Source organism: Synchiropus splendidus, chromosome 6 (assembly GCF_027744825.2).
Source record: "Synchiropus splendidus isolate RoL2022-P1 chromosome 6, RoL_Sspl_1.0, whole genome shotgun sequence".
Classification (NCBI taxonomy): Eukaryota; Metazoa; Chordata; class Actinopteri; order Syngnathiformes; family Callionymidae; genus Synchiropus; species Synchiropus splendidus.
In genome coordinates, this window is record NC_071339.1 from 7,519,995 (window position 1) to 7,541,816 (window position 21,822).

The window sequence follows — 21,822 nt, forward strand, 5'->3', positions numbered from 1 at the left end:
TTCTCTTATATTAAAAGCAAATACAGCTGCCCGTTCAGCATCTGGATTCTACAGTTTGCTGTGTTTCATTTATTTTGTGAACAAATGAATGCGAATAGTCTGGGCGTTACCTTCAGAAATGTGTTGTATGCCACGGAAAATAACATACTTCCATGATAACGCTATCTTTAGCGCTGATAGGGCTTTAGATCTAAGTGAATCGTGTTATAAGGTTCGGCTTCAGTCGCTTTGTTACGGAATAAAACAACATAGGAGAGCAGCGCCTCCCACTGGCCATTGAAAGAGCTACGTTTAGTTTGGAGTAACCATAGCAACAGCACGGGTGGAACGAACAAGCTAACGAACGAGGTACATTTGTTCCGTTTCAGATCTGCAACGTTAAAAATGGACACGTCAGTAGTTTTGCCTGCCGAGGCAGAAGGGTTTGTTCAGAGTCTGCAAGTTTTTCCCCTCAAAGAAGTAGGTTCGACGAGGTAAGAGAGCCAGTATTTCCAGTGGTTAAAGACGGGCAATGATCGACACAAATATGTTTGAATAGCAAGAAAAAAGGTGAAGTATTTCATATTAACACTGTACAATTTTACTCCTACTCCACTTTAATGGCAATGCTTGCTTGCTAATACATGAACTTATGAACCTGGTTTAGTGCTGCTAGTGACTAGTTGCTCATAGTTTTGTAGTAGTAAACGAATTATTCCGTGTTCCTTGGGTTAAATATATTAGCAAGACTGTTGTTGTGTTAATGTTTCTCATCCATTCAAGAACCTCTGTCACGCACTCGCTACAAACACCTCAGATGAATCAGTACTGTGTAGTTTTGGATGGTTATATATACATAAAATGATGTGTTCTGCGCTTGTTTGGTGTTGTAGATGGTTCACGCAACATGAATACATTGAGAAACTGAACATGCAGGCCATCTTGAACGCCTCAGCCATGCATGATGAGTTCATCAAAGAGCTGCTGGTGTTGCACGGGAAGGTACATTGCCGGACATTGATTCCCACCTGTCTCTTGGTTAGATATATACTTCTAATCCTTTTTTTCTGGTTTTTAGATTCCCGTCCTGGTCCACGAGATGATCCTCATTGAAGTGTGGAAGCAGAAGATTTTCCCCATTTTGTGTCAGCTGCAAGACTTTCATCCTAAGAACACTTTCCCTCTCTACATGGTGGTGAGTGGAGGCCCGTAACCAGTGCGAGTGAAGGCCCTGGAGCTACATCTCTCTCTTTCAGATCCACCATGAAGCCACCATCATCAATTTACTGGAAACCATCATGTTTCATAAGGTCATTATGAACACAAACACGCTCTCACAAAATGTTCTTCGTGACTTCACCAGACATGATGTGTTGAATAGGACTCGTGTGAAGCAGCTGATGACTCTGTCCTGGACTTGGTGGATTACTGCCACCGCAAACTCACACTGCTGGCTGGTAAAACAGGGAAGAATGGCGCAGTGACTCCTCAGGAAAACCAGTCTGACAAAACCACCCGATCTCCAAAAGAGGTGAGACATCAGAGCCAACGTGGCTCTCCTCAGATGATAGTTCAATTGTCTTCTTTTGTGGTCAAGGAGCTGCAAATGCAGAGTTCCACACTGGAGCTGGAGATTTCCCTGAAGGCTGTGTCTGTGCTGCGCTACATCACCGACCACACGCAGAGGTACAGCGGCTATAAGAGAAGTTCATGCCACATTACATAACAGTCGAAGCTGAAAAGCTGTGGCTTTATAAGAGATTTGACCCCATCACCTTTTGCTTGTTATACTTGACTGTTGCCAAAGCAACTCACAATGGCTCTGCATGTGGCCCTGAAGACCTTGCCTTGGTGACCTGACTGGGATTTGATCTCATGACCTGCTGCTCTTTAGTCAGTGAGTGACTCTGAGGCCGTCGGCTTGGAGCCTGGTTGAGAAGCCATTCGTATTAAAGGCTTCATTTAACGTGGACAAGTTTGATGTTTTGCAGTTGTTTTAGATGCTCTCATTCTTGTATAGTCCCTGACGCTTATCAGTCTTGTAGAAACAACTGCTCATGGTTCACATGAAAGCTAAAACCCTTCCACATTAGCTTAAATATCCCAAAATAAAGACGTATTTTTTATTTGCCGTATCCCTTCTTCTTTTCTTCCCTAGTGTCAGTGTGATCACTCGGATGCTCAGCACGCATAACTTCCCGTGTTTGCTGGTCCACCTGATCGACTGCTGCCCGTGGAGTCGCTGCAACAATGGTAACAACAAAAGTGCTGTTTGGCATGTCACAGTGTTGTGAAAATCATCTTGATCAAGCGGTTTATTCATTGTAGGTGATGTGGAAAAGTACATCAATGGAAAGTGGCAGAAGCTTCCTGCGGAGGATCATTTGAAGATGACCAAACTGGACGGTCAAGTTTGGCTCTCTCTCTACAACCTGCTGCTGAAGGAAGACTGTCAGAGGAAATACGACTTCAACAGTTTCAATAAGAGCCAGCTCCTTAAGGTCGTGTACAAATACACTTTTTAAATTAATTTCATTTGCAATTTTGCTGCTTATATTTATGATGAAACAAGCTGTGCTTTAGTGTAACATCAGTGGATCAATTTGAATGTGTTTTGCTCACGCTGAAGTTTTTCTGACCCTTCAGTGAGAAGGTCATATACTCACTGGCTTCCCCCCCCAACAGCTTCGCAGATTCCTGACTGAGGTGTTGCTTGATCAGCTCCCAATCTTAGTGGAACTGCAGCGCTTCCTGGCTCACCTGGCTGTGACGGATCCAGAACCTCCCAGAAAAGGGCTCATTTTAGAGCAGGTGCATCATGAGTGAAGGGCTTTTATATTGATTCAAAACAGGAGGTAAAATGATACTCACTTTCCTTCCACAGATTCCTGAAATATGGAACCACATAGTGAATGAAAACTCTGGAAAGTGGAAAGGAATTGCCAAGTACCAAGTGAAGGAGACGTTCAGCGCATCGGAGAGTGACCTGAGGCTGCAGGCCAACAGGTGAGGCGGGAGTAAATAATCACAACTCTCCTGTTTTGAACACGGCGGTTTCACCAGGTTGGCGCAGACGTATAACTTGGATGTGATGGAGAGTTTGATTCCGGAGAAGCCGAAGTGTGGACTGTGTGGGAGAGAGGCAGCGAAGAGATGCTCTCAGTGTCAGGCGGAGTGGTACTGCAGCAGGTGAGGGGGTCCGAGTCCGGGTCAGCTCTCTTAAGCAAGTCCAGAAGTCACTTCGTGTTTAGCATTAAAACTGAAACTCATGTGCCAAATAATAAAACAAAATGTGTAATTTAAAGATGCTGCCAGCAGAGGGTGCTAGGGATAGACTTAAGCACGGAGTCCATGATATTTATGGGAAATGTAACTCAATGTAAATCTGGAGGGGAAAAAATATTGATTTACTAAATTATCCTGTTTTGTTTTTTTTTTTAAGCCCAGAGCAAATCGATCGTGCTAATGTGTTAACTCTACTAGTAAACTTGAATATGTAGTTTTATTTATTAGATATATGTCATTAATTCACGGTATTGGATATTTGTGATGATTTTCTTTTCATATCTACAGAGAATGTCAGGTGAATAACTGGGCCAAACACAAGAAGGTTTGCCAGCTGATGACCAAGACGTCAGAGAAGCTCAGTGACCTGCAGATTCAGAGCTGAACAAAACTGGACTGTTCCAAACCAATTTATTCTCTTTTTTTATGTGTTTCCTTTTGTCTTTCTTATTAAATCTCGTTAATATCTATGCAGTATTTGCAAGGTGTCTCTAGAACACCTTCCAAAGTTTTTTTTTTTTTTTTCAAACCATTGATGATGGACATAAGTTCAGTTCTGCCAGTTGCCTGTGGATGGGGAATAGAATTGAATGGAATGCAAAATAAAAAGTAACCAAACAATGTCGAGTTTCACATCAAAGGTTATATCTGGGTACAGAACGAACAAAAAAATGTTGCCGTTGATACAGAATCAAAAAGGCGGAATTCATTTGAGGAACTGCACTTTCTAGCTTATTTGTCAACGTTGATGAAGAAAAGGAGAAGAATATCGATATGGTGTGGTTATGGAGCTGGAGTAAAATGTGACCTTTTAACGTATAAATACATGAAATTCCGTAGTATTTTCAAAGATAAGTAATGAAAGTGGCATAAACATATCATAAACCTGTGATATTATTCACACTCGTCTTCATGGTTTACTGACAAATGTGACACGTGTTATGGTCGCTTTGCTATACACCATTTAAAAGTGATTATTTCATGAATAATAGACGCATACGTCTGTTGACAGAGTGCGTCTTTCCGCAAGTGAATGGCAGGTGACGGGTTTGTGAATCAGTCGCGTCACAGGGACGTGACTGTTGGCTCAGGTGCTCCTCTGTGAAGCCACTCACCAGGTGAAACAGGTCGTGTGTTTGGCCGGATCGAGATCAGTTACTTGTTTTGGGGCTGTTGTTGTGATCTTTTAAAACTCTTATTTATAACGACATCGTTACTTGAGCTTAATATTACTGCTGTTCTACAATCACCAGATTATTTTTTTTACTCCAAGACGCCGAGTTTTCCCTCCAAACAACGAGGTGCAGAGCGGTGATGTCCTCGGTTCGGTCCGTCTGCGGGGTTTGATCTGAAGAAGCTGAGCACGAGGACTCCCCCCGCCGCCCCAGCAAACGGAAACATCCCGGATGTCGCGGCAGATCATCTCGCCTCTCTCTCGGTTAGAAGGCGCTTCGGTGAAGTTTGGAGTTGTACAACATCTCGTGAGTTTGAGGTGGGCGCTCCTCTGTGGAGGCCATGAACGCGAGGACACGTCTCCAGAGATGAAGTCGACGCGGCTTCTCATCTCCGTTACTCGGACAGACGTTTCCTCCCCAGACTAGAGTCGAGATCAAGTCGCCGCTGGAGCTCTCGCCTAACACGGCAGGTAACAAATACTCGCTTAAGTACTCCTTTTCATGTCTAACGGAGGCATATTTAACCCTTTTTTCACTGTACATGTCGGCTACTCTTCGGTTAACGGTCGTTTCTCCTCCTAAAGATAAACTCAAAATATCTGAACTTGGAACAGAGATGACGTTCGCACTGTTGTACCGAATGTGATTTGACCTCCGCTGCTTGGATTTTCTCCGAGAGTTGGCTGAACTGGACGTCCTGTTTGAAGCAACACGCAGGGGCTGCTCTAGCGCGTGCGCGGCCCTGGGCGGTGATAGAGCCCCCATCGCTTCCTCGCCTCAGCCTCTTCCATCGGAACCTGACTTGATCATGCTGCCTCGTCAAACCTATGGAGTTGATGTCCTCATGTCTCCATCTGAAAATGCCCTCTCTTTCCCGGTGACCCCTCAGAACATATCCACCTGAGCTCCCACTCGTTTCTCGTCTTCTCCTTTCCAGTCACTCCGCTGAAAAGCAGAGCATCTTCAGCTGACATCTTCCAGTCTCTGCGTCAGAGCTGCAGTCTCCAAACCAAACATCGACTGTCCTGTAAAGCTTCCCTCCCACCCTTCCCACCCCTGCACTCATCTGCTCCATCCCGCCTTCACTCTCCTCTTCGCTTTCCTCCATCTCTCTTCATTACCTTGCATAATTGTACCATATCCTCAGCAAACACAGGCAAAATTACGGAGCCCTGGAAGTAACATGCATGTGTTTATTTTTTTGGGACGTGACATGCATGACTTTATATTTTTTTTATCTCGAGATAACTGTTATCTCAAGAAACGATTACTTCCTCTAACCGCTATGTCTCCCATGGCTGCGTAACTATTCGTTAACGTTGTCATTCGCTGTCTGCAAGTCAGAATATTGCTGACGGCAAAGTCTGTGCGCTTTTAACACTCTGATCAAGTGCCTTCTACTCAAAATATTACCACATGTGGCGTGCATGACTTTATTTTTTTCTCCCGAGATAACAGTTATCTCGAGATAATTTGTATCTCGGTATTAAAAAAAAATAAAGTCATGCATGTCGTGTCCAGAGACTCGTAATACGTTTAGCTTAGCCACATATGGTATTATTTTGAGTACAAGGCACTTGATCAGCGTGTTAAAAGCGCATAGACTTGCAGACAGTGACTGACAATGTTGGCGAACAGTTACGAAGCCATGGGAAACATAGTGGTTGCAGGAGGATGTATACAAAATGCTTTGCCAGAGAGGCAGTTACGCATGCGCTGACATTTACAATTGTATCTTGAGATAAAAAATATCTTGAGATAATTGTTATCACGAGATACACATTATCACGAGATAACAATTATCTAAAAAAATAAAGTCATGCACGCCATGTCCAAAAAAACACAACACAAGCATGTCACTTCCAGGGCTCCGTACAAAATAATGAACCTTTTTAAAAATTCTAGACTATAATGCTGAGTCCCCAACAATTATTGAGGAGGTTACTATCATTGCCATTTCATTCTTCTCTTCAGTTATATTGCTTTGTTTTCTTTGTGGAGGATTTAAATGACTGAGAGAAACAAAGTTAATAGGTGTCACATTTTAAACACAGTTGTTGTTTAAATATACAAATAAAGCAGACAACCCTGAAGCTCACTACTTTCCACAGTGACACTGTCACTCTGTCTTGCAGCGAGGATGGACAGCGACAGGACCTAAGTAGACAGCATGTCTGCTGGTGAGTTCATCGAGCTGCGTGACCTGAGCGCAGGTGTGGATCGGATCGAGCTGACCCGCTCACGTTCGCCGTGTTCGCCTCCACGTCTGGAGAGAGCCAACGCTGTGAGGATCAGCGCGGGAAAAGTTCCCGACCTGCTCAGCCGTGTGGGCATCATCAGAGTGCTGAGCAGCGACCAGGACCCCCAGCCCCCTGAGGAGAGCGGGGAGGGGCACAACTTCCAGCCCTGCAGCAACGCTCAGCCCACATGGTGTGACCTGTGCGGGGACTTCATCTGGGGCCTGTACAAGCAGAGCCTGCGCTGTGTCAGTGAGTTCACTGTGTCAGTGGTTTATTAGTAGCTGATGTGTGTAGATACATAGATAGATACATAGATAGATAGAAAGAACATGATGAAAAAAATGACTTAGACAACTCCAGAGTCCTGTTTCATCATGGTTTCTGACTCTTAAGTCAGAGTGATCTTGCACATCCTGTTCCTCACTCTGATCTTTGACGCTGTGGTTAGATGCACCAAGTCTGCAGAACACTGAGGAGTGTTTTCAAGTCAGAAGTGTCACCCGTGAATTTGCCGAGTTACATAACATCGGAAGAGTCTTTTGTAATGTCTTGAAGATCTCTTGGATTTCAGCGACACACTAAGCACTGTATTTCATGCTTTAAACTACTGACACCACTGGCACTGGCACCAACGTCCATCCATCCATTTTCGGGAGCAGCTCTTACACACAACAGTGCAGAAGAGCAACTACAATACCGGCCCAGTTGCCCCAATTCGCTGGACAATCTCCAACTCACTTATTCCCCCCACTGCAGAACAAGACCCCAAGATATCAACAATGTGTATTTCTGAATACAAACCTAAAGTAGCTGCAGATGCCAAGTGTTTTTGGTAATTATTAATGATTATGAGTAGATGGAAAACACATCTATATATACCAGGACTGGGACATGCTTTGTGGATCTAAGTAACATTTTAATGCCTTAGAAACTTTCTATCTCTGCGAACATTTTTCACTGCACCAATTCCAGGTGCACCACATTATATGACGTGATGTCATCACCAAAACATTCATGATGGAGACGAAGAGAGATAGTCATGTTGTGGTGGAGACCACTTAACCTGAGGCCGAGTCGAGACCAAGACCAATGAAGGAGAGCTGAAGTCATTGATCCTATCATAGTAGTTCTTCATTTAGTTTGAAAAAATTACTACTGTTTCCTTTGCCATAAGAAATGAAAAAAAAATGTGTGTGTGTGTGTGTGTGTCTATCGCTAATAGACATCTGAGTCCTGTATTCAGTTTGGTCTCTGTCCTGGTCTCACACCACACATTGGTCTCGGTCTCGACGCATGTGGCCTCAGCTACAACACTTTTTTTTTAATCAAGTCCCACCCCTGACATCTACACATAGCTTGACTAAGAAATATGAACTGACTGGGGAATGTTGCGTGTCACGGTGCTGACTAGATAAAATCTTGAGGTTGGGTTCTGCCATTAAACAGCGTCTTAGTATGTTAGCTCAAGTAAATTCGCAGGAGAAAAACACTCACAGAGTGTAAACCAAGAACTAAAGCTTTATTCCCTGACTGGGAATCGAACCCCAGCCTAGGTGGTGAGAGCGCCAAATCATAGCCCACATACACCACAGAGTATGTAGACATTGCTAGTGTGTATACTGTGTGTTGTAGGGATGGGCGACATGGACAAAAAAAATTATCACGTTGTAATTTCTTCAAAAATGATAAATACATTTTCCTTCTATTCCATGTGTTGGACGCTACAGTCTCTCTAGAAGAAACTGTTTTATGGTGAATCTTATTTGTGGAGTTTGTGTCCAACATTATTATTTGTTTATGTTTAAATCGAATAGTTTGTGTAGAGATGAGAAATTCAGTGTTTCGCGTCTCTGGTAGAAGCCGCTGGTGTCTGACAGACTGCTCTGCCAGCTTTATTTGGGGATTCAATTGAGTCGTCTGTCGGCTGTATCTTACGTCTCTTAACAGTTGCTTTAACTAGGAACCAGTCTGGACACATTTCCTAGATGCTATCGAAGAAACATTAGAAATAATAATCATTTAGTCATATTCAATTCTCCAAACTATTATTCAAAGTGTCAGTCCTTTGTCTTGTGTGATGAAAAACCTTCTCACAATTCTCTCTCCTAAAATAGTTGTTGCCTTACTGAAGATATAATTTATACTGACCGCGTTAGAATTTGTTGATGGTCCCTAACTGATTCCAGGTTGTAGCATTAGCGCTGCCTGTGAGAGTGTGTCCGTGTGCAGTGAACTCTAATGGGGACGCAGAAGAGGACGCCGCCGCCAATACGGTGTTTCGCCGAAGCGCCAGTGCAGCGGGAGACCTGCATGTGTTGATGTGAACCAAGGCAGACGACTGCGTCAGAGAACCTATGAGGACCACTCCATCTAGTAAAATAAAAAGGGATCCAGAGACTGAGTCGACCAGTGTCATTATCAAAGGTTCCCTGTATTAAAAATTGTAAATTAAAACTACGATCGTGAACCAAAGACCGTGGCGTCTCGGTCTGCCTTATTCATGTATGCAAGTCCAATGCAGCGAGTGCGCCGTGTGTTTATCGGATTTATCGTGAGATGCAGAATTCTCATTGCGGAAATTGTTTTCAGCGATACATCTCGTACGATAAATTATCGCCCATCCCTAGTGTGTACTCTAGTGTGTACTGAATTCCTAAATTGATGGCTAAAACATGATCTGGATCACTCTCAAATTGAGACTTTTGATTTCCTGAAAGTTACAGTATTCTGAAAAGAGACAGATGACAAACCAACATAAGAACATGCTAAGAACTAAAGGCCATCCATGAAGCTGTTCCCTTGTGTCATCGATTACTGTACTTTAAGCACATGTGTCTGATCAAACAACTCGTGTTTCCTCCCTACAGACTGCAAATTCACGTGCCACTACCGCTGCCGAGCTCTGATCAAACTCGACTGCAGCTGGGATCAAGGATCCTCGGTGGATCAGACGTGTTTTGTGGAGTTCTCCATAGAAACAGACACAAATGTGGTAAGAAGCGCCATCATAAACCTTCTTTCTGCTCCACATCTGCTCCTTAAGTAACAGATGGAATTCTTTGCGAGGCCTCTTGTATTCATGCAACATCAGCGCCACATGAAGACCATCATAAAACAGGAAACGTGGCGCATCACCAAAGTAATTCTGGCTCACTTTGTGGAACCTTTGAACTGGAACACAACTGGAACTTTCTCGCGCAGTTCCACTGATCAAATCAGCTGAGTGATGCGCTCATTCATTTACTCAGACAATAGTCAAGAGTCAGAGTTCAAGAGCAGGGAGAACTTCACGTTAGCCCCATGTACAGGGGAAGTTGAATTGGCATCCGCTGATTCAGTTTTCTTATTCACGTTCACACCTTTGTGTCGCTGGACTGTTCACTGGCTTTTAGCAACATCGCTTGCAAGCTGCTGTTCATTCACAGAACTCATGATGCGCTAGTTACTGACACGCTTGACAAGATCAGGAGCTACAAGACTGTGTTTGAAGAAGTGCAAGGTTGGTGGATGACCAGAATCTGATCCCAAACACTTGAATTTAACAACTCTGAACGTGCAACTGATAACATGAGAGCAAAAATCAGGATTCATATGTTGATGTCAGATTCGTCCGCATCAGCTTTCTCGTGAACTTGTGCGACAGCCAGAGGACGTCAATATTCCTCTGGTAAGGAGATCTTTTCCGTACCTGCAGGCAATGTAAATAATATTGTGAGTAAACATAGAGTTACAGCTGATCGGCAGGTTGGAATGTAGCCTGGAGGGCGTCAGATAACTCACATTCACTTGTAGCTGATGTTTTTAAATAAGTGTTCCAAATGATTTTTTTTTTTTATGTTTCCCGAAATTAGGCTCGTTTTTATGTTAGTTACAGTGGGCACCTTCTGACAACAAAGACACTGACAAAGGCATTAAAGATTCACAACAAACTTCAAAGACATCCACAAAGCATCAGCATTAAAAAGAGCGAAGACAATTAACACAAGACAAATAAGTACCCATAATATATAAACAAGTATCATGATGAAATAAATAAATAAATGAAACATACTAGTTACAAGTAAATATATAATACATTGATAATATTAATCACATAAATATAAATGACACACACACATATATATATCGCAGATTCATTCATACACGATCAACTTGTAAATATGGCGTGAAATATCAACTGAATCCTGCTCTGTGTTGATGATTTTAACTTGCACTTTAAGCCTCTGCAGCTATTAAAGGGAAAACATACTAACAATGCAATACATATTCAGTCAACTTAATATGGATCCATCAGTCATCATGAGTGATTTGAATTCAAGAAACACAGCTCATAAAACACACATGACTCTATACATCCACAGTGGTCGGAGGTTTCTCCAGCTCACGTGTGCTTGAGCAAACTTTAAATAGTCTTGTGTTGTCATATGACAGACAGGATGTGCCGGAGGGTAATGAAGCGCAAACATTCCTCTGTGTTAGTTCAGTCTCAACTGCAGCGGATGTTAACAGTCCAGAGATGACCTCAGCTTATGGTCGTGCCGTCATCTTGTGTAGACCGGAAACGTTTTGAGCAGATAAAAATGTTGATTCACGTTAGCGTACAAGAGTGATTCTCTTTAGCAGTCACTCAAACTCAACACGTCAGATGCTGCTGAGTAGCCAAAAACCATGGCTTGGAAAATGGACTGTCTGTGACTGAGCAATCTCTTCTGCCAATTGTGGAAGACCTCAGGGAGCCGTCCATCTCTCTCGCTATTGACAACTGGGGTTGAGCTCTGGAATGCATCTGCAGAATGAGCTTGAAATGGGATAATAAGGGAGTAAACCACAATATTCAGCAAACATCACCAAGATGTCCCATGACACACATAACATTTGCAGAGAAATCTGGTGCTTTGCTCCAGTGTTTTATACTGAGTTGAACTGTTTTTTGCTGAGTAAACAATGATTATTGATCAACTGGTTACACTTTAGATTAGGGCACATACATTACCCTAAACAAGCCCCTTATTCATGTGTCTATTAGCCTGTTATTATTCATTATAACCTTCTCATTAATATATTAGCTAAAAAAAAAACGCACCAGAAGTTCACTATAAACAACGCTGCAGTTACTGATTGTTAACTGTAAACAAGTTCAGTTTAGATGTTAATAGTTAATATGTGTTCCTCATTCTAAAGTGTTACTGGTCAACTTCATCCCTCCACAAGCCTCGGGATGGAACTCTTTAGACAATAATGCAGTACCGCCTCAATATTTTTGTACCACTTGATAAATGATTTTACTATATAACACCAAAATATTGACTAACACTGCTGGAAGAATTTCTTCTGCAGTGCATGAACTACAGACAGAAATATCAATTGGAGCGGTCCACTTGACTCAGGACCTCCGAGGCATCCTAGCATCTGACAAGGGGCTAAGATTGTCCACTGGCCAGCTCTTAATGTACTAGTCATAGTAGTGTAATAGTGACCCTGCGCAGGGGTGTGCAGTCCACATTTTATACTGAGACTAGCAGGGGCCATCAAACCTAAAGACACAAGGACAGATGATGAACATTAAATGTAACTTAAATTTTGCAACTTCAGAATTCTAAAATAAAAGTATATGCTTAAAATATATTTTTATTTTTATGTACATTTTACTCAATGCTGGAAGATCTAAGTGGTGAATATCTTGGACTCTATCGATTAAACAGTACGATGGAAAAGCATTTTTTAGAGGGTAATTTTAAAAATAATTGTTTTTTTGGGGGACAAAACATACTGCTAAAATAAGCATCACCAATTGCAGTAATCCAATTTATCATGGGAAAGGGGAAGTGTAAAAAAACAAAACAAGTGAGTTTGTATTTAGAATATTAAAAGTACTGAATGATGGAAAATGTCCGCAACCACATAAATGCAGGCTCAGAAACGCATGTGCCCCACTGCCTGCGCTCACCGCTGCTCTATGAGAGTATAGAACATTACTCCTGTTAAACGTCTGAAGAGTAGTCTCCTTCCTGGTCACAGTTTGAGGCAAGTCTGGCGACTTCTGGAGCCAGAAGATCGACAATATTTCAATAAAATTGTCTCATGTTGACCTGTTCTTGAAACAGGCTGCTTGTTCATACCTGATATGGAAAATAAGCATTTTCAAAAAACAGTCTGAAACATTTGAACCAAACACTGACAATATATCAGACTCCTCAATGGAGGGTTTTTTTGAAAGGGAAAACACAGTTGATGTCATTGTTGCATCTTTCAAAGGAGCATTTAGGAAGCAGATAACATCTGATGAAAGAGTTCATTGAGACCGATATGTCGAAGCTTTCCGGCGCCACTGTTCTGACAACAGTCCAAGTTCTGTAATGGAATCACGCTTTCACTGTCGGTTTGTGTGATTTGCTTTTCAATGACTTGTTCTGAGCGTCATCTTTGTGCACTGCTTCCTAATGGACTACAGTAGAGTTCATGATGTTCTGCAGCTCACGCAGGACCATACTCATTTGGTTCAACAATCTCATGCGGGTGTCACCGGGTCAGTTTCTTATTTTGGGTCCCTCCTGGAGATATTTGAGTGCATTGAGCTCCTGCTGAGTAAACAAAAAACATACCTATTTATCATGTAGCTGACATTTCCCATTGACAGAGAGGATCCCTCAGGCTTGTAAGATGTGCAAATACTTAAAACATTGTTTACTTTAAGCTCCACCAACATTTACTTCCAAGTCACACTTGTATCATTGAGTATGTTTTGATCCCTGATGTAGTTGCAATACACATCAACTTGATCCTAGATATTTGATGAAAATGATGATGATATGTTTTCTATTTTCATTCTTCTCCATTTTACTTCTATAATCTTTAATTTTGAGACATCTGTAGGACTGTATCTACTCTTATTTAAATAACAATTTAAGTGTAAGGAATCCTACATTTTGCACTACTTTCTACATGCTTCTTTTAAAATGTCAGTCTCAAATTTGGCCCAGGAACGACTCCTTTCCTTCCTTACTTCTTAATATTTTCAATAGCCATTTGATTGAATGGCGTGTTCGTCTACATCAAGGTGAATCCTAAAAGACCTGTGTGGGTGCAGGTTTTTGTCTCCACCAAACAAGCTCCAAATAGTTTGGCACGTGTGTCTACGTCATAACAAATACAAGATTTAAGCCACAAAAATCAAAGTACTGTTTAAGCATCAGAGCTTTATGGCGTATCAAAGGCGTCTTGTGACCGGTCACATGACGGTCGAAGAGCGCCAGCGTTCGGCGAGACCGAGGGGACCAGGAAGTAGTTGCAACCAATCAGAAGGCGCCGCGCTGGATTTGTGTATTTTCCAATCTGCTGTCAACGGAAATGGGCGGGGCATCTGTGGTGGGAGGAAGCGGCGGCTGGTGCGGGCGGGACCAGTTCACATCCTGTTTCACACACTCCCGACATCGAGAAACGTGGCCAGTCGAGTATCGCTAGCTCTCAATCGTCCGGATCCACCGCAGCTATCGCCGGGAAAAGTTCGTAGCCATACTTTGTTGAGGTTTCATCTCAGCGGAAACTGTCGCGCTTTTTGAGGAGCGTTACCATGAGCACCGCCACCAGCAGCTCTGACAAGACCCCCTCCTTCGAGATGACCTGGGGAAGTTCCACCAGCAGCGGCTACTGCAGCGATGAAGACTCGGGCTCCGAGTTCGACCAGTTCTTCACCGCCCGAACCTCGTTTTTCACCAAGTCGCGGAAAGCCAATGTGCAGCCCAAGAAGGTGAGAAAACCACTGTCAGTTACGGTCCGTTTGAGGACGACACGGTCGCCCAGGCTCGGCTCGGATCGGTTCGTGGATGTGTGTCGTTAGCAATAACAATGTTATATGTCATAAAAACCAACTGAACGTGAAGTTCGCTATATAAGCAAATGGAATCAAAGCGTCAATGTTCAAAGCCGTTTGCTGCTGATGTTCGTGCATTGGTGCATCATCAGCTCGCGCGCACATCCAGCAGTACCGCGGTTCGGTTCGGATTGTCCTCGAAGTTGGCTCTGCTGGTTGGCAAGAGAGTTGCCGGCCTGAAACAAGGCAAGGCGTGATTTCCCCTGTAACGAGTGGACGCCCTTCATTACACACCCATCCGTCAGCAGGCGTGTCTGAGCTCTTTACTTTGGCTCCAAACAGTGAATAAAATCATCAGCACATTTTGGTTGTTATAGCCACGGTTGTCATGTTTGAGGTGTCTCATGTTTCGACACCCACACGCCCTTTTCCCCCACTAGTTTCACAATCTCGGATGAGTCAGTGGATGTTTTCGGGTATTTTTGTTGTCACCTACACAGCTTCTTGTCGCCCCACATGAAAATAACCATAAACACCGTTCAACTTTTCACCATCATATTAAGTGTTCTATTTAAGTGGGTGCGTCATTTTTCTCTACCGCCGCTAACTGCAGAACTTTATTGCACTATTTCACTTCCTCATTTTTGTTTCTCCATCTTTCTCTGTGGTAAGAAGGTGAAGTTAAACCCACAATCCACCTCTGTTTTTGTTTTGCAGTGGCGCATTAGTTTTGTGAAATCCTACAGGTTTTTGTTTATAGTGTAAAAAAGTGTGTTCATTATCAACAAAAGTTGGATCGGGACAGGAAAAACCTGCCTCAGCTTCAGTGGAACCCGACTGGATGACTGAGTAGCTGATTCACAGGATGTGTCTGAGAAACAAGGGAGGGTTTTGTCTCTCCCACCACTGCGGCTATTTTTACTCGAATACCAAGCTGTGGAATGTGCTGCGGAGCCGTTGGAGCTGTGGTCACATTAAACAGCTGCAGGCTCCACAGGCTCTTCCCTCAACCTCCCATCACCCCCCGCCTCTGGCACGAGATCCTTGCTGTCCAACAGGATTAAGCAGGGGTGACATCATTGTTGCTGCGTCAACAGGAAGTGGGATCGCCGTCTGATGCAACTGGTCCTTCCTGTTGGGCAGATTTAAGCCAAACCTTAGTGTTTCCTACATCTAATCCCAAAGAGTCTTGCTTCACAGACTTTGGGTTAGCAGGAGGTTAAACATGTGAGACGTTAACTAACGTATTTATATCAAAAGATGTAATTATTTTCCTCAATTCAAAGGACCATATTGATCATCTATCTGTGCTGCACACAGGATGAGAAGCAGGAGGCTGGTGGAAAGCAGGAGTTAACATCTGCAGATATCCAGAAGAAGGTGAAGGAATACAATGCTCAGATCAACAGCAATCTGTTCATGAATGTGGTGAGTATCCGTCAAAGTTCTGGATTCATGAACTTTCTTAGCCTAACATTTGAAAAAATGTTCTCAACAGAACAAGGATGGCTCCTACACCGGCTTCATTAAAGTGCAGTTCAAGCTGGCCCGACCCGTGTCGGTCAATCCGCCCAAGAAAGGAGGAGCCGGACGCGACGGGGGAGCCAAAAAAGCCAATGGCGTCAAACGGCGTACCTCATTCTACATGCCGAAGGACGCGTCCAAGCACCTGCACATCAGCTCTCGTACTTCTGCGCGTGAGGTCATCGAGGCTCTTCTGAAGAAGTTCACTGTGGTGGACAATCCTGCCAAGTTCGCTCTGTTCGAGCGCAGCGAGCGTCACGACCAAGGTACAAAGTCCTCCTCTCATGCATTTACAGATGCGACGTAGAAGACTAACATTAGTTTCTGCTGAATTTGTAGTTTACCTTCGGAAGCTGTCAGACACTGACCACCCCCTGCCCCTGCGTCTGTCTGCTGGACCCAATGAGAAGGCCCTCAGCTTCGTTCTGAAGGAGAATGAAACCGGAGAAGTCAATGTGAGTGAATGGTGAAATGAAATGGACGATAAGCAGCGAGATGAAAAGTTAGATTAGGTGGGATGGTCTTTTTTTTTAGTGTCACAGTGGGGAAATGTCACAGCAGCTATTGACAACAAAGACACTGACACATACCAAAGGCACTAAAGATAAGATACAACACAAACACAAAGCATCAGAAATTTTAAAACATTTGCTCATGAATTTTATACCATTTGGACATTTTTCATGATGCGTTCCATTGAGTCACATGATACAGGATTCCCTAGTGAGGTGACTCTTCACTACCTTGAGCACACAATCCAAGATGGCTCCCCCCTAAAGTAAACAGAAAGTTTTAAATTATTGAGATGCGGCAAAAGAAACAAACCCATTCTGTGAATTTGTGCTTCCACTTCATCATAGATTCACACATAAGAATAGCTTTCGTGGACGTGGCTTGATCTGGGACATGCTGGACTTCAAGGTGACGACATGCCCTCAGTAGTGATGGCTTTTCTGTTTTCCTTCCAGTGGCACGCCTTTTCCATGCCAGAGCTGAAGAACTTCCTCCGTATCCTGCAGCGCGAAGAAGAGGAGCACATCAAGCAGCTGGTGCAGCGCTACGCTCTGGCTCGCACCAAGATGCAGGAGGCCCTGAGGGGCTCCACTCCAGGTTGAGACCACACCATGCTGGGGGTTAAATGTGCACCGAATGGCTGGACTGTCATCAGATGGAGATGATGCCCAGTTACTGCTGCATCCAAGGAACCCAGAAGATGAAAAAAAGAACCCTACCCAAAAAGCCTCTTCAGTGAGGAGAGAGCGTGAGGGGGCACCTGGAGATACAAGAGCGCGAATGTGCGTGTGAGATGATGCGAAAGATGAGAAGTGCCTTACACCTGGAGAGTCTGAGAGTCTGTGAGGAGAGAGAGAGAAGTGAGCAATGGCAGATGAGACTGTGGTCGATGTTCCTTTATCTATGCACTTCAACTGGTTCACTTTATGCCTCTGTCAGTATGGAATCTGGCAGTTATGCAGGATTGAAAAGCCATCTGTTATTATTTAATAGCTCCTCTTTAGCACACAGTTGAATGATAAAATGGAAGGCTGCTGTTACACCTTAATATGACTTAACAAATGCAAGGTGTTCACATAATTTGTTGTTGACATTACAGTCAGAGATACTAAGAAGGAATTTGCCAACATTTACTGCTGTGGTGAACCTATTTTTTTATTGATCTGACAAACATTCCAACCAAATACATGAGGTTTATATGCATTTATTAATCCCAAAGAACATTCTCTGATAAATCCCTGCTGCAATTTAACTTTCCAGGTACTGTCCTGCTTTAAAGTGAAGTTTTTGTTGAAGGAATTGTGATTTTCATTTGACCCTTTATGGAGCCTGCCACGACCTCTTGACACTGTTGAAGCGTGTTTGTCTCTCCACCGTCAATTTGTGAGTGTGGCTGTTGTATGGACAAATGTGTGCATTAATGAATGCCAGAGTCGCTCAAATTGACTGGAGTTTGTGGATGAAACTTTACAACATCACTGGAAGCTGTCATTCCTAAACTTGCCACTTTTGTTTGTGTTCCACTTTCCTCTACGGATATGTTTTCTTGTTCTGTCTCTGTCTTTCTTTCCAATAAAATGTTTCTCAGATGAGAGATTTGCTGTCCAGAGTCACTTTAATAAAACCAGTAATGTGGTCGAAGAGCACGACCGTGACGTCACGGATATGGCCGCGTCGCTTGAACTGCGTCACCCGTCTGATAGATCAGCTGATCACTCCCAACACGGTGACCAAAACACACCGCTGTATCGACGTTGTTTAACGCTTCAAGTAATGACACGGCATGAAATTTCCTCATTGTGGAAAAAGGTGGGTTGACGCACACAGGAATGCCGTCGTTTGTCTGTTTTGATTGTGTAACTCTGGGGTAAAACCTATCAGACTCGGCTGCTCAGGTCGCTAAGCTAATGATGCTAACCTGCGTCAGCTACCAAGCCGAGTTAACCGAGCCGTTCAGGTACCGTTCGATGCATTTCTTATTGACAAGCGGCGAATTACCATCCATCGAAATGATGAGCCAAGTTGACAAACACAAGAGTAATGTATAAAACACCTAAAGACCCATGTGTGACACGCAGATGAGGGAAAAGACCCGTCAGGTTGTCACGTTAGCTCCACATGATGCTAACACCTATCAGTGCATACACCGAGATTTAGACACGGTGACTTACGCTTGGAAACCTTTCAGCTAATTGGACCTCTATTTTTTAGTTTAATATAACTGTCGTTAGTGTAGGATATCCCATTGCATTGCTGAGATTTCACCAATACCGTTGCACCTACAGTATGTAGCATTTATTTAAAAGCTGAGCCAAAACGCCAATTTAACTTGTTTTATCCACCGTGTATTTTATTTTGTGATTGTGTGTTGTTGTCTGAGTGTGACATTTTGCGTTTTGTTTTGCACCTTCCAGCCACCGTAGTTTTGGAGAGCATTTGTCTTCCATACATAGCATTTCAAAACGAGTGATAACTACAGAAAAAATCAGATTACAAATTATTACAATCATCACATTGCTAGTCCTGGACTAGCAAAAGCAAACGTTTAAGATGGAAATGAAGCACAAAGTGAGATCTTTGCTGCATGTTGTCTTTTGACTTCAACCACTTCCAGTTGAAGATTGAAGAGTAAACCAACGTTGTTATTGTCCTCATCATCGGCTGAGAGGCCACAAATGTGCTGCAGAAGCACTTGACTGTTGCTGGAATGCCACAAGGTAAACGCTAATTGCAAGTGTGGTCATCTGTGTTTCCTCGTCCCGCACAGATCCAGCTTGGGTTAAGACGTTGACGGTGTAATTGAAAGCTTCAGGACTCACAATGTCTTATCTGTGAGAATGGGGGGAAGCGGATCCAAAGCCAAGGGCGTCTGGCCTTTCTCAGGCAGTGGAGCCGGAGGTGAATCTGCGGCTGATGGGAATGAGCAGTCTGTGGCCCGACTTAAAGGCTCCAGGAGTGGAAACCCATTCGTTTTCACCAGGCGAAGGTGAATAGGCCCGCAGACAATTCCAGGGAAATAATACATCTGTTGTTGTTGTTGTTGTTATCGATAGACGTAAAGGAGAACGTGGGTCAAATGAAGGAAATGCTTGATCCTAACTGCAGTCTTCGTCTCCCCAGTTCCTTGTACTATGACGAGGACGGGGACCTGGCGCACGAGTTCTATGAAGAGACAGTCGTGACTAAAAATGGCAGGAAGAAGTCAAAATTGAAGAGAATTCAGAAGAATCTGATTCCACAGGTGAGAGCAGAAATGGAAGTTTTTATTTTTACAAAATCCATTTCATTTCTCTTATGCTTTTCTCTTTCAGGGAATAGTGAAGCTGGATCATCCTTGCATCCATGTAGATTTCCCCATCGTCCTCTGTGAAGTGTGAACCGCTCACACGTGACCAATTACAAAGTCAAGTCGCAGGTGCACTTCTTTTTAGAAAGAGGAGTCCAAATAAGTCGTGTTCCATTCAGCAGTATGGCGGTCCAGACTGGAACTGTGAGGGAGAACATGTGAAATCCAAACCCACATATCCACATGCTGACAGTGAGATGGTGAAGCTGTTTCCACCGTCCAGCCGACACGCTGAGAGAACGTCCGTTGTGTTGCTCACAGGAAGCTCCTTTTCTGCCGGAAGGGGGGAAAAGCTTCAGCAGCGTTTGCCTTTCGTGCGTCGATAGAATCTGTACATGTCTTCGTATGTGGGCGTTAACATGAGAGATGGTAAAAGCTCCGTATAGGATGGTCCTCAATGAAGTCAATTTTATTGTACATAAATGAATCATAGTCTGTATTGTGAGTCTGTCTCAGTTGTTGATGCGCAGACCTGCACTAGTGAACATGACACGCTGTAAATATTCACCTTTCTTAGTTGGGAATACTTGAATAAATGTTTCACTGAGCTGAGAATGGGTCATGTGACTTCTTGTCTGCTACCCAGACCACACTCACAGTCTTTATTTACTTCTACTTGCCTTTTGAATTCCTCACTGTAAATTCATTTTTTTCTTCTAGATGCGTCTAAGCACGTGTAGACGGTGTGCCGCCCTCTAGTGGAAGCCTCGGGCATCACTTGTACTTCCTGGCAGGCGCGCCAGCAGGATACACGTATTTCCCTTTTTCATTCCCTGAGTTAACCGAGTCGGTAAAAAGTTAATCTATGGAGGGGAATAAAGACAGTAAAGATGTTACCTACAGATTTATGTAAGTGTCACTGTGAATTAATAGCTTCAAATTTGCAGAAGTTTCTTGACAGAAATGCAAAAGTATTTCAAAACAAATCCATTCGCTCTCAATTTCGCTGTGTGAACCTCTCTGTATGGTGAACATTGCCAGACAGTAGAGAGCAATATACTCTTAATCATACAGTGTTAAACAAGTGATTAAAATGAGATCATTAAACCCATAAAAACTGCATTTACTTTACATAGATTTTATTCTTAACTCAACATGTGTTCATAAATACCCAATAAATTCATAAAGGGAAGCCCCCTGGCTGTTTATACTTATGCTCATGCTGATATATATGTGGTGTGAGGGAATATTCTAGTCACTTAGGATGTAAAAGTGTTGCATATGAATCTGAATGCTGCTGGACGCGTGTGACTTCGCTGGACCACGTCGCTCTCCACAACAAACAAGGATGCAAATCCCCAGGAAGCCAGGACTATATGGTCGAGGTGAAAAAAAACCTCTCCAAGTCACCATGTAATCAGCGGTTGCATTAAAGTGTGCCGGCAGTTCCTGTACTTCCATGACAGCTGTAAGTATAACCCTAGCATGTTCATATCCTCCCTTATTTTTAGAGCGGCCGATTGGATTTCTGCTGCGAGCACAAAGGCAGCTGTGTTGGTGTGGATGCTTTCAAATGGTTGGCAATCCTCAAGTCAGTTCCCACTTCAATGTCCTTATTACGCTTGAGGCGAGTCCCCCCTTCACATACGTTCATGTTCGCTGTCTAATAACCACAACGTCAGTCTCAAACAAAGCTGAATATCATGCTTGATGCCTATATTTCACATGTGATGAGTCTCCGCGGCCAAATGTGGGCTGCTGTTTCCAGGCCCGAGCTGGTCTCTGTAATTGAGTGGAATGTGGTCGGGTGTGTTTTCGTGCCAGAGGTCACTCACTTCCAAGGGCTTCCTCCTCGCCGGGCTTTGATGTACTGCGGCTCCATTTGTTTCATCTAGAAGCCTCCTCTTCTAATGAAAGTTTAATATCACATTTTGCTCATTGCGGTCTCAAACCTTGCTCTAATGAAGTGGTACCGTTGGTTGATGACGCTTTATCTGGAGGTTTGCTTTG

General features: G+C 43.5%; 3 protein-coding genes across 8 annotated transcripts; all 3 read left to right on the forward strand.

Annotated features, from left to right (window-relative positions):
- The first annotated feature begins 306 nt into the window (after positions 1-306).
- On the forward strand, positions 307-3,877 carry zmynd10 (zinc finger, MYND-type containing 10). 4 transcript variants are annotated; one of them, XM_053868552.1, is made up of 12 exons: positions 307-348; positions 873-981; positions 1,058-1,174; positions 1,236-1,289; positions 1,361-1,510; positions 1,577-1,665; positions 2,138-2,232; positions 2,308-2,480; positions 2,665-2,790; positions 2,864-2,985; positions 3,043-3,168; positions 3,553-3,877. In XM_053868552.1, exons 2-12 carry the CDS (start codon positions 910-912, stop codon positions 3,647-3,649), a joined length of 1,221 nt encoding a protein of 406 aa, XP_053724527.1. In that variant the 5' UTR covers positions 307-348; positions 873-909; the 3' UTR covers positions 3,650-3,877. The 4 variants fall into 4 exon arrangements, with proteins under 4 accessions (XP_053724527.1, XP_053724524.1, XP_053724523.1 ...); XM_053868549.1 differs by having other exon boundaries at positions 309-473; XM_053868550.1 differs by lacking the exon at positions 307-348 and adding an exon at positions 400-549.
- A 783-nt stretch (positions 3,878-4,660) lies between these two features.
- LOC128760956 (ras association domain-containing protein 1-like) lies at positions 4,661-18,102 on the forward strand. Of its 3 annotated transcripts, XM_053868751.1 has the most exons (7): positions 4,661-4,909; positions 6,575-6,928; positions 9,547-9,671; positions 15,810-15,917; positions 15,988-16,279; positions 16,353-16,468; positions 16,982-18,102. In XM_053868751.1, the coding sequence occupies exons 2-7, from the start codon at positions 6,610-6,612 to the stop codon at positions 17,126-17,128; spliced, it is 1,107 nt and encodes a 368-aa protein (XP_053724726.1). In that variant the 5' UTR covers positions 4,661-4,909; positions 6,575-6,609; the 3' UTR covers positions 17,129-18,102. The 3 variants fall into 3 exon arrangements, with proteins under 3 accessions (XP_053724726.1, XP_053724729.1, XP_053724728.1); XM_053868754.1 differs by lacking the exons at positions 4,661-4,909; positions 6,575-6,928; positions 9,547-9,671 and adding an exon at positions 9,786-10,178 and having other exon boundaries at positions 16,982-18,095; XM_053868753.1 differs by lacking the exons at positions 4,661-4,909; positions 6,575-6,928; positions 9,547-9,671 and adding an exon at positions 14,052-14,426 and having other exon boundaries at positions 16,982-18,094.
- A 71-nt stretch (positions 18,103-18,173) lies between these two features.
- On the forward strand, positions 18,174-20,417 carry tusc2a (tumor suppressor 2, mitochondrial calcium regulator a). The gene is made up of 4 exons (XM_053868755.1): positions 18,174-18,335; positions 19,294-19,512; positions 19,647-19,767; positions 19,838-20,417. The coding sequence occupies exons 2-4, from the start codon at positions 19,364-19,366 to the stop codon at positions 19,901-19,903; spliced, it is 336 nt and encodes a 111-aa protein (XP_053724730.1). The 5' UTR covers positions 18,174-18,335; positions 19,294-19,363; the 3' UTR covers positions 19,904-20,417.
- Positions 20,418-21,822: the final 1,405 nt, after the last annotated feature.

Excerpts from the sequence above, each read along its gene's own strand:
- zmynd10 (XM_053868548.1), top strand. The coding sequence starts at position 385 with ATGGACACGTCAGTAGTTTTGCCTGCCGAGGCAGAAGGGTTTGTTCAG. Across the intron at positions 1,666-2,137 it reads ATCACCGACCACACGCAGAG|TGTCAGTGTGATCACTCGGA; the intron begins GTACAGCGGCTA and ends TTTCTTCCCTAG. Across the intron at positions 2,481-2,664 it reads ATAAGAGCCAGCTCCTTAAG|CTTCGCAGATTCCTGACTGA; the intron begins GTCGTGTACAAA and ends CCCCCCCAACAG.
- LOC128760956 (XM_053868751.1), top strand. The coding sequence starts at position 6,610 with ATGTCTGCTGGTGAGTTCATCGAGCTGCGTGACCTGAGCGCAGGTGTG. Across the intron at positions 9,672-15,809 it reads TAGAAACAGACACAAATGTG|GATGAGAAGCAGGAGGCTGG; the intron begins GTAAGAAGCGCC and ends TGCTGCACACAG. Across the intron at positions 16,280-16,352 it reads CAGCGAGCGTCACGACCAAG|TTTACCTTCGGAAGCTGTCA; the intron begins GTACAAAGTCCT and ends CTGAATTTGTAG.
- tusc2a (XM_053868755.1), top strand. The coding sequence starts at position 19,364 with ATGGGGGGAAGCGGATCCAAAGCCAAGGGCGTCTGGCCTTTCTCAGGC. Across the intron at positions 19,513-19,646 it reads TTCGTTTTCACCAGGCGAAG|TTCCTTGTACTATGACGAGG; the intron begins GTGAATAGGCCC and ends TCGTCTCCCCAG. Across the intron at positions 19,768-19,837 it reads AGAAGAATCTGATTCCACAG|GGAATAGTGAAGCTGGATCA; the intron begins GTGAGAGCAGAA and ends TTTCTCTTTCAG.